The sequence below is a fragment of the Schistocerca gregaria genome, chromosome 7 (assembly GCF_023897955.1).
Source record: "Schistocerca gregaria isolate iqSchGreg1 chromosome 7, iqSchGreg1.2, whole genome shotgun sequence".
Lineage (NCBI taxonomy): Eukaryota > Metazoa > Arthropoda > Insecta > Orthoptera > Acrididae > Schistocerca > Schistocerca gregaria.
The window spans coordinates 242,044,320-242,057,762 of NC_064926.1; the positions used below are offsets into that span (position 1 = coordinate 242,044,320).

The 13,443-nt window shown below is 43.9% G+C and overlaps 1 protein-coding gene across 2 annotated transcripts in view; it reads right to left on the bottom strand.

The window, feature by feature from the left end:
- LOC126282106 (glucose dehydrogenase [FAD, quinone]-like) overlaps positions 1-13,443 on the bottom strand; it is a 230,275-nt gene that overhangs the window by 158,620 nt on the left and 58,212 nt on the right. For both annotated transcript variants that reach the window (XM_049981568.1, XM_049981567.1), the window contains exon 4: positions 5,834-6,090. In XM_049981568.1, coding sequence (XP_049837525.1) covers positions 5,834-6,090 — 257 coding nt within the window. The remainder of the gene's footprint in view (positions 1-5,833; positions 6,091-13,443) is intronic.

Sequence of the window (13,443 nt, forward strand, 5' to 3'; positions counted from 1 at the left end):
ACGGCCACACCGGCCGTACTGCGCTATAAATGTCACCCATTTGACAATTGGTGGCGCTACGTTCTCCGTACCGAACATGTAATACTGTTGAAAAGCAGTTCTGTCAAAAGCTGCTGACATGGAGTTCTATATTAAATACGTGAAAGTACGTGAATGCAAACAAAAATGCAGTATAACGAAAGCAATATTCTTATAATGTGTTTAAATCGAGCACTTGGCACACGGATCTGTAAGCAGCAACAAATATGCAGACGTCCACAGAACACCATATGATGAGACCAGCTTCTATTTTACATGAAATTAAAACAAATACAGAATCATATACTCCACACAGTATTACGGATGCGAGCAGAAATCAAGCAGTATACGACTAACGTATAAGGGGCGATCAAAAAGTTGCAGTTCTAAGGCCGTACAATCCAGAACTGTAATGCTAGTCAGGCAAAATCACCGTGACCGTTGAGACAATCGTCCCACCGACACACCGACTAGAAGATATCCGTTTGATAAAACATCATGGCCGGCCGAAGTGGCCGAGCGGTTCTAGGCGCTTCAGTCTGGAACCGCGCGACCGCTATTGTCGCAGGTTCGAATCCTGCCTCGGGTATGGATGTGTGTGATGTCCTTAGGTTAGTTAGGTTTAAGTAGTTCTAAGTTCTAGGGGACTGATGACCTCAGATGTTAAGTCTCATAGTGCTCAGAGCAATTTGAAACATCTTGTCGTTCTGTGTGAAGAAGTTCGTAACTCCCTGCTACACATGCTCGTCATGCAGGAATTGTCCACCCTCCAAAGCGTTCTTGAAGCGACAGAAGGCGTGGTAATTGCATGGGGAGAGATAAGGACTATAGGGCGATTGCTCGAGTGTCATCCATTTGAGTTGGCATAACTTCTGCATTACGACATTTACAGTATGGGGACATACGATATAGTATAGCAGCAGCACCCCTTGTCGTAGTTTTCCCGGACATGATTTTCGATAGATATGCTATCTCATACACATTCTTCATTCTCCGATGCATGTCTGCCGTAGTTTATCCTACTGCAACCATGAAAAGAACAACGGTATGTTGGTCCTTTTTGGATACAATTGGTAATAACGTCACCATAGTTCACGTTTCCGCATTTAGCGCATTCACATCGGAAAGACACGAACGTCACACTAATCTCTTGCCTACATGTTGGTGCTTATACAAACTGCTCACTGAAGACGGTGCACTGAACACCTATTACATCAATATTTGCTTCATTTACAGACTAATGATTATAGCTATTATAAGTTTGTTTCGTTTGTGGGGCGCTCTCTATTACAAGTCGTATGTATGCTTTAGGTTGTTTAGTGGCTCCAAGTATGTGTGGCAAAAGCAAGCCATCAATGCTTATTTTTCCTGGCAGTAGGTCAGGTGTTGAAGTGTGGGCGCGTAGACGCAAAACGGTTGATCTATACTGACAGGCGTCCGCAGCTCTTGGTCGTGCGGTAGCGTTCTTGCTTCCCGCGCCCGGGTTCCCGGGTTCGGTTCCCAGCGGGGTCAGGGATTTTCTCCGGCTCGTGATGACTGGGTGTTGTGTAATGTCCGTAGGTTAGTTAGGTTTAAGTAGTTCTAAGTTCTAGGGGACTGATGACAGTAGATGTTAAGTCCCGTAGTGCTCAGAGCCTTTTGAACCCCTTTTATACTGACAGGCGTAGTCCACAAAATTTCGGGTCTTGTACATGCTTGTAGGAAGACTGTTCAGGACAGAAGAAAACAGCCAACACACTCATGTTTGTATGTATTAAGGTACCAAATATAAAAATACCTATTCTTGTGCCTGTTACACCAGTGGTTCCGTACCTTTCTTAGACCATTATGCATGACTGCAATCAAACATTAGCTAGTACCCCCCCCCCCCCCTTTTCCTTTAATTCCCTGCTGCCGATTGTGCCTCCCACTCCCCCCCCCCCCCACCCAATCTTCAGGATCTTGCTGTAGTAAGAAAGAGTTTTCTTTAAAATGATGGAAGATGAACGATATTTAGTTTATGTGTAGGCGGGAGGGGACTGGGTGGGTGGGTTAGAATGAATGACTAAGGAATTCGTGGTATATCGGAAGTGCTACCCACAACTTCTTCTCAGATAAGAAAGCTCACTGTACACAGTGAGGATACACACTTGTTACAATACCTACGTCCACTTCAAATGGCTCTAAGCACTATGGGACTTAAGATCTGAGATCATCAGTCCCCTACACTTAGAACGACTTAAACCCAACTAACCTAAGGACATCACACACATCCATGCCCGAGGCAAGATTCGAACCTGCGGCCGTAGCAGCAGCGCGGTTCTGAACTGAAGCGCCTAGAAGCACTCGGCCACAGCGGCTGGCACATACTTCCACTGCCTCAATCTTTTCCATTGTCGCGCTTGCTTAACCTGCATACTGCAAATCCATTTAAAACTTTCAAGGTCAAAATGTGTGCACTACACTTACTGTTCGCAAATCACTTGATTGATGCACTTCTGGATGGGCAGAAATTGGAAGACTTCAACTGTTAATGCTATGGGTCTGATCAGAACCACTATTAGTAATAATAATAATAATACTGTGTATAATACTGTAGTAGGCCTTATGTAGTCACTGCTATGTTGTACTGTCAATCAGTTCACTTATCTGCTACGAAGCAAGTAATGATGAAATTTCTGGACTACCACAGGTACTATCTACAACTTGGAGCAGACATTTTCTTGATATATTTAGCATTTTTTACGTATATGGCTTACTTTCATCATCAGCGATGTTCGGAACAAAGTACAACATATCTGTGTGTGTGTGTGTGTGTGCAGTGGGTGGAGTATGTGAGGAACCTGTAACCTCCGTCGCATTAAAGCTTCCAAACGATAACTTGTATAATTACTTTTAGAGTTTTACAAAACTGTGATAGTAGTAATGAGCTTTTGAAAAGTATTTAGTTTGATGACTGAAACAGAATCGAATCGTTTAGTCTTTACCCCTAAGAAAATTTCATTTTACGTGTCAGGAGCAGTTATTGACAGGCTGGGAACCACTGCGTTACACCCTGTACACCCGCATGGTAATCGCGCTACGTTGCATATACCAGGGCATTCCGAAAAGTAAAGATACAATGGGTCGCTGTCCTTAAATAGAACATTTATTTAGAAAACGTCAGTTACATCTTATAACTGGATTATTTGTTATTTTTCGACATAATCACTCCCGTTATCCAAACATTTGTTAAGTCGGTGCACAAGCTTTTGTATCCCACAGTCATAGAAGGTTGCCACCTGTTGTTGGAACCACATTTCAACTTCATCTTTGATGTCTTCATCGTCGTGATTTTCCACCAAGATCAGGTAACGGTAGACATGTAAGTCGGTGGGCGCAAGGTTCGGGTTGTATGGCGAATGGACCAATATGTCCCATTTGAATTGTTTGAGTAGTGCATTGGGTACGAGAGCTCTGTGAGGCCGAGCGTTGTCATGAAGCAAGCGGACTCCACTTGTCAGCATTCCCCTGCGTTTGTTTTGAATTGCCCTTCGAAGACGTTTCAAAGTCTGGCAATATGCAGCAGCATTAATTGTCGTTCCAGGAGTCATAAATTCAACAGAAGCCATGATTTTCTTCGCTGAAATCGACGTTTTGCATTTCTTGGCTTTTGGTGAATTCGAATGACGCCATTGATTGTTGCTTGGATTCAGGTGTATGGTGGTAAATCCACGTCTCGTCACCTGTCACAGTGTGATCAGGGAACGTATCACCTGCTTCAGCATAGCGTGTGAGGAAGTCGAGTGCAAAGCCCATCCCTTTCTTTTTGTGTTCTTCCGTTAACAGTTTTGGAACCCAGCGCGCACACAATTTCCGGTACCCTAACTTGACAGTCACAACATCATCAAGAGTTGTCGTTGACACATCCGGTATGACCTGATGCAATTCTTTCAATGTGAGACGTCTATTGGCACGAATTGCTTCCTCCGTTCGCCGAAGAAGGGCATCAGAGATCACAGGTGGAAGACCTGTTCTTTGTTCGTTATGAACATCGGTCCTACCTTCAGAGAAATGACGACACCATTTCGTTACATTTTGTGGAGTCATAATGTTCCCATAAACAGAAACAATTTCTTTGTGAATATCCGCTGGTCGCTGACCTTTTGCATGAAGAAAACGTATGACGGAGCTCACTTCGCATTTGGCGGGATTCTGAATCGGCGCAGCCATTTTAAACACGACCTACTCCAACCAGAAGCAACGTTCAACTCCCGAAGCTCGTGAATGAGTCGTTCAAATGAACGCTTCACTCCAGTGAAGTGTGAACTAACCACTCAGTTTCAATGAACTGGTACTTCAAACTCTTCACAGGTAGCACACTCCACACTTTTTTCTAGTTCACTCACTCTCTTCCCCTCTTCCTCTCCCACTACATCGGCGCTACATCACTCACCCTCCCTTTACTTCAGTCCTCCCTCTACTGCCTGTCGACGAATCGCGCCGTGTTTGTTGGGAAAGATAGGTTTACGAGGGGCTGGGGAGGTGAGTTGTTTGGGTTGTTTGGGGAAGGAGACCAGACAGCGAGGTCATCGGCGTGGGGAGGTGAGGGGCGAGGGGAAAGCAGCGTCAGTTGCTTCCTGCAGTGCTGACATCATTACCCGTAACTATTTTTGCAGTTAAACTTCGCGTCTACAGGTAGCCTACCGTTGGGAGCGCTTGCAGACAAGTGAATATTAAAGATACAAACGTAGAGGCTGGCTGTGTGAGCACGCACAGCCAACATGAAAATAAATGTGTGTTAATAACAATGAAAGAGGGATTTTACCTGGAATCGTACCAATGGCTACAGGTGACACTTTACGTGTTGAATCTGGAGGGTTATTATTCTCAACAAAAATAAAATCTACAGGAAAACTTCTGAATAATTACTTAACTTAGGTATATAGACTTTGTGACAGTGGTAAACATACTCATTCTATTTTGGATTAAATTTTAAAAGCAACATAAAATTGGACTGCATTTCGTTGGTAGTCCTAGTTTTCAGTCCATGAATACAACAAATAATGTTTCTTTTGACAGATAAAGACTTTTTTGGGAGCTTCATGAGAAAATGTCGAGCAAGATTAAATGCAATACTTTCTTTATATGTGAGAGGCTTCTCTGTTTATCTTTCCTTTGTCCCCTTCGACAATGCTCTATTTAACTCAGACGCTATAAGAGCGCAAAACGTTGCTTACACTTTACTGCATAGTTCGGCCATCTGTTGGTAAAATTAAAGTATTACGAAGCTTTATTCTACGAGCGAGGCGAAGTGAACGTAGCCGCAGCTGAGCGGCGAACTGGGCAACTTCGCCAGGCTTCCGTACTTCACGAATGAACTACTTCATTTGAACGCTTCGCGGCAAAGCTCGAAATGAATGAATTAGTTCACGGGAATGAACGAGTTCGACCCATCTCTATGCCGAACGACCGCGAGGAGAAAGCTAACGTTTCAAGGTTAACACCAGTGTTGCCAACTTGCTCGCCAAAACTCTTCTGTTCCTCTGGCGTCCGGTGTATCTTTACTTTCCGAAACACCTTCGTATACTACAGCAACGCCCTCTGCGGAAACTTTTTGATCGCTGCTTATACGTACAGTACAGTTTAAAGCGGGCAGCTCATACAAGAAGTCGTAATCAGGAACACAATGCGTTGAAACCAACTGCTTTTTACTACGAAAGTAATCCAGACATGGAAGACTTTAAATCACCGAACAGGAAAACGTGATGATGGACTGATAAACTTGCAGCGCCCCAAGTGGCGCGGCAGCGAAATGGGGTCGTGTTAGCGGCAGTCCAGGGCTGTGAGCTCTTACCTTGGTGACTTGGGCGTTCTTGAGCACGTGCAGATTGTGGCGCGGCTTGCGCAGGAAGGCCCTGGCGGCGTTCCACCTGGTGCCGTTGCGCACGGTGCCGGGGAGCAGCCCGAAGCCCAGGACGCCGCCGCCTCCGGCCGGCCACGCGTTCAGGTCCTCCACCAGCGACTGGTTGAGCTCCGACACCGCCTCCAGCAGCGCGCCCAGCAGCGGCTCCTCCTCTGCGAACGACTCCACTGCCAGCTCGCCGCCCACACCTGTGCGTATCGGTGTCACCCACTAGTCCCACAACTCAGATAGACTACGATGTATGACATATAGTACGAGGGTGAGTCAAATGGAAACCTTAAATATTTTTTAAAATGTTACTTACTGTGCAGAAGTGGTACAAAGCTGTATCACTTTTCAACATAATCTCTCCCACGCTCAATGTAAGTCGTCCAGCGCTTACAAAGTGCATAAATCGCTTTAGAAAAAAATTCTTCTGGTAAATACCAATTTGTCCATTTTATTTGGACTGTTGAGCTCCGTGGCCGTGGATAATGATATTTCACTATATAAATACAGTAACCAGCCACTTTTTAATGCGTTTTATTTATGCCATATGCATTTCGGGTTTGCACCTATCTTCAGCTGGCAACAGACCTGGAAATACTCGCAAATCTCGAAATAATGCAGTACACTGTTGTGCAGACACACAAAAACCTCGTAAATTGTCAAAATAATGCATGTTCAAAATGGCTCTGAGCAGTATGGGACTAAACATCTTAGGTCATCAGCCCCCTAGAACTTAGAACTACTTAAACCTAACTAACCTAAGGACATCACACACATCCATGCCCGAAGCAGGATTCGAATCTGCGACCGTAGGGGTCGCGCGGTTCTAGACTGAAGCCCCTAGAACCGCTCGGCCACTCTGGCCGGCATAAAGCATGCAAAACGCTCTGAAAACACGATTACTAATTGTAAACTGCTGAAAATAATGCATTATACAGCCTACAGACATTCAAACTGCTCGTAAATCACCGAAATAATGCATGTATAACGCTCTGCAAACATACTCGCTAACTGTAAACCGCCGAAATAATGAATTGCTCAGCCTACAGACCTGTTCACAAAATAATGCAGTACACTAACGTAAAGACGAGCAAACAACTCGTAAATTGTCAAAATAATGTCTGTAAAGCATTACGCAAATATGCTCACTAATTATAACTATGGAAATAATGCATTGCCCAGCCCACAGACATGTTCACAAAATAATGCAACAGACACGTTCACTACACATAAAATTGGCGAAATAATGCAAATGTAACATACTGCAAACACGCCCACAACGCTTAAACAGCCGAAATAATGCAGTGTAAACCACTCATTGCATGTAAAAACGCTTTGGAACTATCGTTAAGAAATTCAACTGCGACATATCAGCAAACTATTCCCTACAGAAGCACCAAGGCGTGCACACTGGGGTAGCGTGGGCACATCGCTCCGGGCTGTGAGTTGCCTTCAGCTGAGCATGTGTTCACCTAATTACCGTTGCTGGCACAATGATGCATAGCCTTTGTACCTGCGGTCCAGCAAAGACCTAATTGCTGAGCAACTCGCCGTCACACGTACAGCTAAAAATTTCTCAATGTTATACTGACATCGCATGTGTATGTAAATAAGATGCAGTATAACAATCTTTTCTTATACTTATCAGAATGACACAGGATTCATTGTTCCTAGCGATCCTAATGAGATAACCATCCAACAAACGAGATGCGTCTGCCATTGCATACTTGTTTACCCAGCCTCTGCACTTTCCTGCTGGTCCAGTGTAGGCATAATTGCCAAGAGAGAGATGTCTGCATAGCGACTCTCCCACACAGGCGCAGATAAAAGGGTCTCAGTGTTATACTGATGTCTCACGTCTGTGTAAACAACAGCGAAGTTTCCCTGTGGATGTGCTAGAAAAATCTACTGGAGATCGTGACATTATGGTTTCAACAAGCGCCTCTGAAATGGTAAACATCGTCACCGCTATGTAGAGGTCCCATGTGCCAGCACAAAGGATGTCTTGTGAATGAATGGAGCATTCTGATTGGCTCTTACAAACTGTTGCTGCTGTCGATGCGGGGGCACCGTCCACCATTCTTTTCTGTAGACGAGACTTTCATCAGCAAAACTATTTTGTGTAGATCGCCATATTGCACTGACAGTTAAACCCGGCAAAAGTGGTCTACAGATCGTCAAACATGGAAAGAAACTTTCTTAACTACACTGCTCTGTCACGAGCATGGAAGCTGTAATATTACAGCGTGACCGATCTCCTACCTGACTGTATATCACATCATACCATGTCGATGTAGAAAATATGCAATTCGTATCCTGCGCCATACAAAATCACCTCTTCTGCATCAGACACATAGTTATCGATCGCCAGACACTCGTACATATACTGTGAAGACAGATAGCATAAGTACATGAACCGTATATACTCCTCGCAGCACTAGACATTTCACGGGAGGTCGGGTGGTCATCCACTGCAGCCAACAGTCACAAGTCATTCGCCCCAACACACATACTAGTTGACACATAATAATAGCACCCTCAGCGGACTTACGTTACTCTCTGAACTGTTGTACAAAGGCTGGGTCGGTTCTCCTCGGCACACAGACGTTACTGTTCCTGGCCCCGACCTGCTTGCTTGCTTGCTTGCTTCTACACCCATCTCTAGACTCTGGGATTACAAGACGTATGTAAGTTCAGATGATTGGCCAGAATATCATTCCGTTTTCGCGATAGTGCTCGATATCAAGCACATAGCAATATCACTTTCATTGCAGTTTCACTTATGCAGCATAATTCCGAAGATGTAGACTGAAAAATATTTCTCTAGAAACTAAAAACTCTAGCGAGGGGGACGTTCTGTAAACCACTGAGTAATTAGAAACTTATCTGATCTGTGAAGACCTTTACGTGAAAACTCGAAAAAAAAAACCAGAGGAAACTGGTATTTCCACTCGCGAATATCGATGTAGGTGATATAACAGATTCAGGAAAATTGAGGATGTATTTCATGTCTTCTGGTAAGCGAAGAAGAATTCTTGTACTTGGGAACGAGTATGCGACAATAAAAGGAAAACGAGAAAACGTTGACATGGAAGCATCGGGAGCCAGGGAAACAGTCATTGTTTTCGTCGTAACAGCATTTTTCTGTATTTCTTGTGACGCACACGAGATGATTGCTGTCGTTGATGCTTTTCTGGAAAAACAGAGAACCATCTGCGTCTAAGGTTACTTGCATCAGCATTAAAGGATGAGGGAGAGTGGATGGAATGGTCGGTTGAAACAGAGTTGTAATGAGGTACGATTTAATAGCAAACTAATGATACGCTCTAGAGAGAGTGGGAGATGTCGGTGCAGGTCATTTGACCACTTTTTTCCGACGTTCTGTCAGGATGCGACAGTCATGTGGCATAGCTGGCGTTCGACTTGTATACAACTACCTGTTCTCTGTGTGAAATAAAATATGGCGTTTCAGTCTTCGATCGAAGATGCCATATTTTATTTAATGAACGATCGCGGAATTCCCATTGAGACAATCTGTTCTCTGTGTTTCTTACAGCACTGTCTACTTGCGATCCTTAACAGCAAATCTCTGTCATCAGAGGACTTCCATCTCATGTGTGATGAAATGTGGCCATCCTGTTTGGATACATTCCTCTAAACGAACGAAGATTTACGAGATGTATTCCACTTCCCTGTCGCATCTTGGGCATAAAATCGAGACTTCAGCTCCTTAAGTAAGACGATTCTAAGTTAGCGATAGTTTTTATGAGGCGCTGCAATCCCCATGTATACATCTTCTTGACAGATTTACTGTCTACAGAGTTAATTGAGGAATGATGTGTAATTTCACATGTCAAACGCCGCTGCTATGCGTTTATTTGTTTCCTTGTAAGAGGTATTCTTCGTTACTAAGGATTATTTTATGTAGTACTATTTTATATAGCATAATTTATGAACCGCGATCGAATGTGAACAGTGGGCGCTAAACATCTCTGGAGAGCTATATTCTGCTTGTATCACACAGAACCGATATTTTAAGGAAGTAGTTTATTCGTTTTAGAGTTTGTTACCAAAGTTTATCGTAGATAAACCTGCAAGAAGCTGTACGTCATGCACTGGAATATATTTCTTACATTCGAATACTAACAACGTTGCATTCCACACAACTAATAGGTCGGAAACTGAAGCGATCTAACATTATAACCTGTTTTAAGTGCAGAACCCTGTAGCCTTAGGAGTGCATGTGTTTATGTTCCTGATTCCAGACACTAGAACAATACTTCAGAATTTATAGCGTAGCTGATTTACATAAAGTGCTTCAAATCTGCTAGTATACACCGATAAGGGGTGCTAACCTCCTCAATATACGCGCATCTGGAAAAATCTTGTGCGCTTTTATGGGTGCTGACTCGGCAAGCTCCATTCATTCACGAGACGCGGGATGTAGCAGTCTACTCCTGGTCAGCTGCAGATTGAATCGGTAAGAGCGCTGAAGGGTGGGTTGGTCAAAGACAGTGCGAGGGAGTCTTTCAGTCTCCAACTTTATCCTAAGAATGCCCTGTGACTCCCATCTGCATAGAAACAGATCGTAAATTACGCACTATACTCGAGGTGCTAGAAATATGTAGATCTCTGTCTGTAATACTTTGATGATGTATATATTCGTGAATTAACTATGAAAGGACATAATACAGTCATATATCTACATTCGCAATGGTACTTGCAAAATAGAGTAGGTAGGGTTTACTGATGATACTGAAATTGGGTGGCATGCTGACGCATCATTGGTCAGTGCTGAAATTACTGTAAAGTTGCTAACATTGTTTGCACTATCAATGATTATTATTATTATAGTACATCCACGGGGTCTTTTTCATCCCATCCATCAACTTTTATGCTGTTGATGACTGAAATGGCTTGTTTGAAATGGGAAAGAGTCTTGGTGGAGGGGCAATACCTTCTAGGGCTGGTTAGCACCGAAAACGTGATCATGTACATGATTGCAATATGAGGAATCAATTGAAAGGGAACACAGAGTCATCAGCTTTCCTGTTTCTGTGACAGACGAGTTTAAATGCAGAGATCCTCAATCACCTTTGGACAGGAGTTTGGTAATGTTCCACAACACCACAAAACTCATCCAATTTACTGATTTTGTAGCTGTCTTTTATTTAAAATCATCCAGTGTGCGTCTGTGTGTTATTGTAGCAGCAGCAACGACATGCTTTACACAGTACGATGTCTAGTGTTCTGTGAGAGGCAATGGATCATAACGTTTTAATGTCAGTTTAGAACCTGACACAGACCTCAAAGTCGCAGCAGTAAAAACAAAATGTATGGCACTGTACAAAGAATGTTATAGCAGAAAAAAAAAGTTTCAAACAATGACACGGGGAGCCTCACTTTCGACTGACAGTGGGATACACTCATCCTCCTACAGTAAGGGAGTTGAAGCTTTGCACACTGAACTGTGCAAGCGACTTCGATCACTGGACACCTACTCCAATGAAACAGTGCCTGTATATTTAATAGCATCGCCACATGTGCTCGATGCCGGCATGTAGATGGTATTTGTTTTCAATATATGGGAAGAGAGAGATGCAGTAAAAATTTTGTCGAATTCTCTATCCGATGAAGTTAGCAGAGCTTTTATGGTTCATAATTTTTTTCTGTTGGATGGCACGCAATAACGACGATAGAATGTTGGGTTGATAGACGTGAATGGACCCTGAGGGACACGGATCTGCTTTGGATTGCAGTACCTGTATGAGGTTGAGTTTTCCTAATTTTCCCGATAAGAAACACCGCCGTAACTGTTTGTACTGTCTTTGTACTACCTAATGTTTCAGGAGTGGGTTTCCTTTGGTGCGGACCTTGCACATTGTACACTGTTGGCGGAGCTATAACAACATGTTCCCATTTCCATCGAATGGTTAAAACATGGTCCTGTCGCACTAACTCAACCTGTTTCTACATGGGTTGAAGAATGTGGCAGATGTAGCTCTCTCCGACTTCTGCTCACTTCCAACTTAAACTGGAACGATCACATGCGCAAAGCTTCAAGGTGACAGCTCAGAGTCTGCGGGGCAGTTGCAAGATGCATAGGGACTATCTATTTTCACTGTAGCAGATAGGTTCGAAAAAGATGATTCACTCTGAGATATTATTCACTAACGGCAGTAATCATTAAAAAACTTCTTCATAAGATGCAATGCAGGTATATAGTCGAATAGAAAGACTGGATTCCAAATTACAGACGTCATTTCTACTGGAAAGCATAGCAAGAGACCTGAAAAGTTACGGTACTTTTCTTACGAGCTCAATGAACACGCCATCTACTGTTTGTGATTCTTCTCAATCAACCATCGCCTATAACCCAGTGGATATATCATAGTACCTCTGACATGGCAACGAGACAGAATGTATTGCAAATACTGGAGAAATATCTAGCGGAGGCAAGAGGGAGTTGCAGATACCGGCTTAAGTTGAAGCACTTTCTAAATTCGGTAATTTTACTAAGAGCTTTAACCTTTCAGCTTCGTGTACCTACACTGTTCATCTGATAACATACACTCTGCTGAACCCTATTAGACTGTCAGCGAGAGTGCACTGCCAGTTCCTGCTACTAATAAGGCGAGTACACTGTTCGCTTGTTACATATTTAAACGAGCTTCAAACAGGAGCGACTTATTTTCGGTTATCTGTGTAGTTACTAGTTTATTTTTGTAATTTCTTGCGTGAAATGAAATGACCGTTTGGCGTCACTGGCCGGCAAGCCCCTTACGGGACAGGTCCAGCCGCCTTGGTGCAGGTCTTATTACGTTCGATGCCACATCGGCGACCTGCGCGGCACATGGGGATGAAATGATGATGAAGACAACACAACACCCAGTCCCTGAGCGGAGAAAATCCCCGACCCAGCTGGGAATCGAACCCGGGCCCGCAGGATGGCAACCCATCACGCTGACCACTCAGCTATCGGGGCGGACATTTCTTGCGTGTTCAAGTGGTTACTAGGCACAACCTTTTATTTCAATAACAGTGTAGTGTCCAGTACCGCTGTTACTGTTGACTGTTGTATCGACCCTCATATCGTACAGGCTTTTCTTTGTTTGGTTAGAACAGCTCAGTGTTGGTTAGACCATCAGTGAGAGAGCGCTTCATTTCTCGCTGCTAATAAGGCGAGTACACTGTTTGTTTGTTGCATATTTTTACGAGCTTCAAACAGGAACGACTGCAGTAATGCATAGGAACTGTGACTGTTGTGTACAGATGCGAGCCGAGTTGGTAACCCTTCACTCACAGCTCCAGGCTGCATGGCTTCTGTCACACAGTATGAGGCTGCTGCTAATGGGCGTCACTGTGGAAGATCGAACACAGGGATGTGAGGGAGGTAGAGCACGTCCCACATGTCCTCCGATCGGTCCACTGCTGTGACTGCCCTGGGTACTGCCTGCACTGAGGTTGACCCCTCACCCCTCATAAGCTGGAACAACATGCTCGTGGCGTACCAGCATGTGCACATTGGGGCCTCTGTAGGGAATGGTTCACTT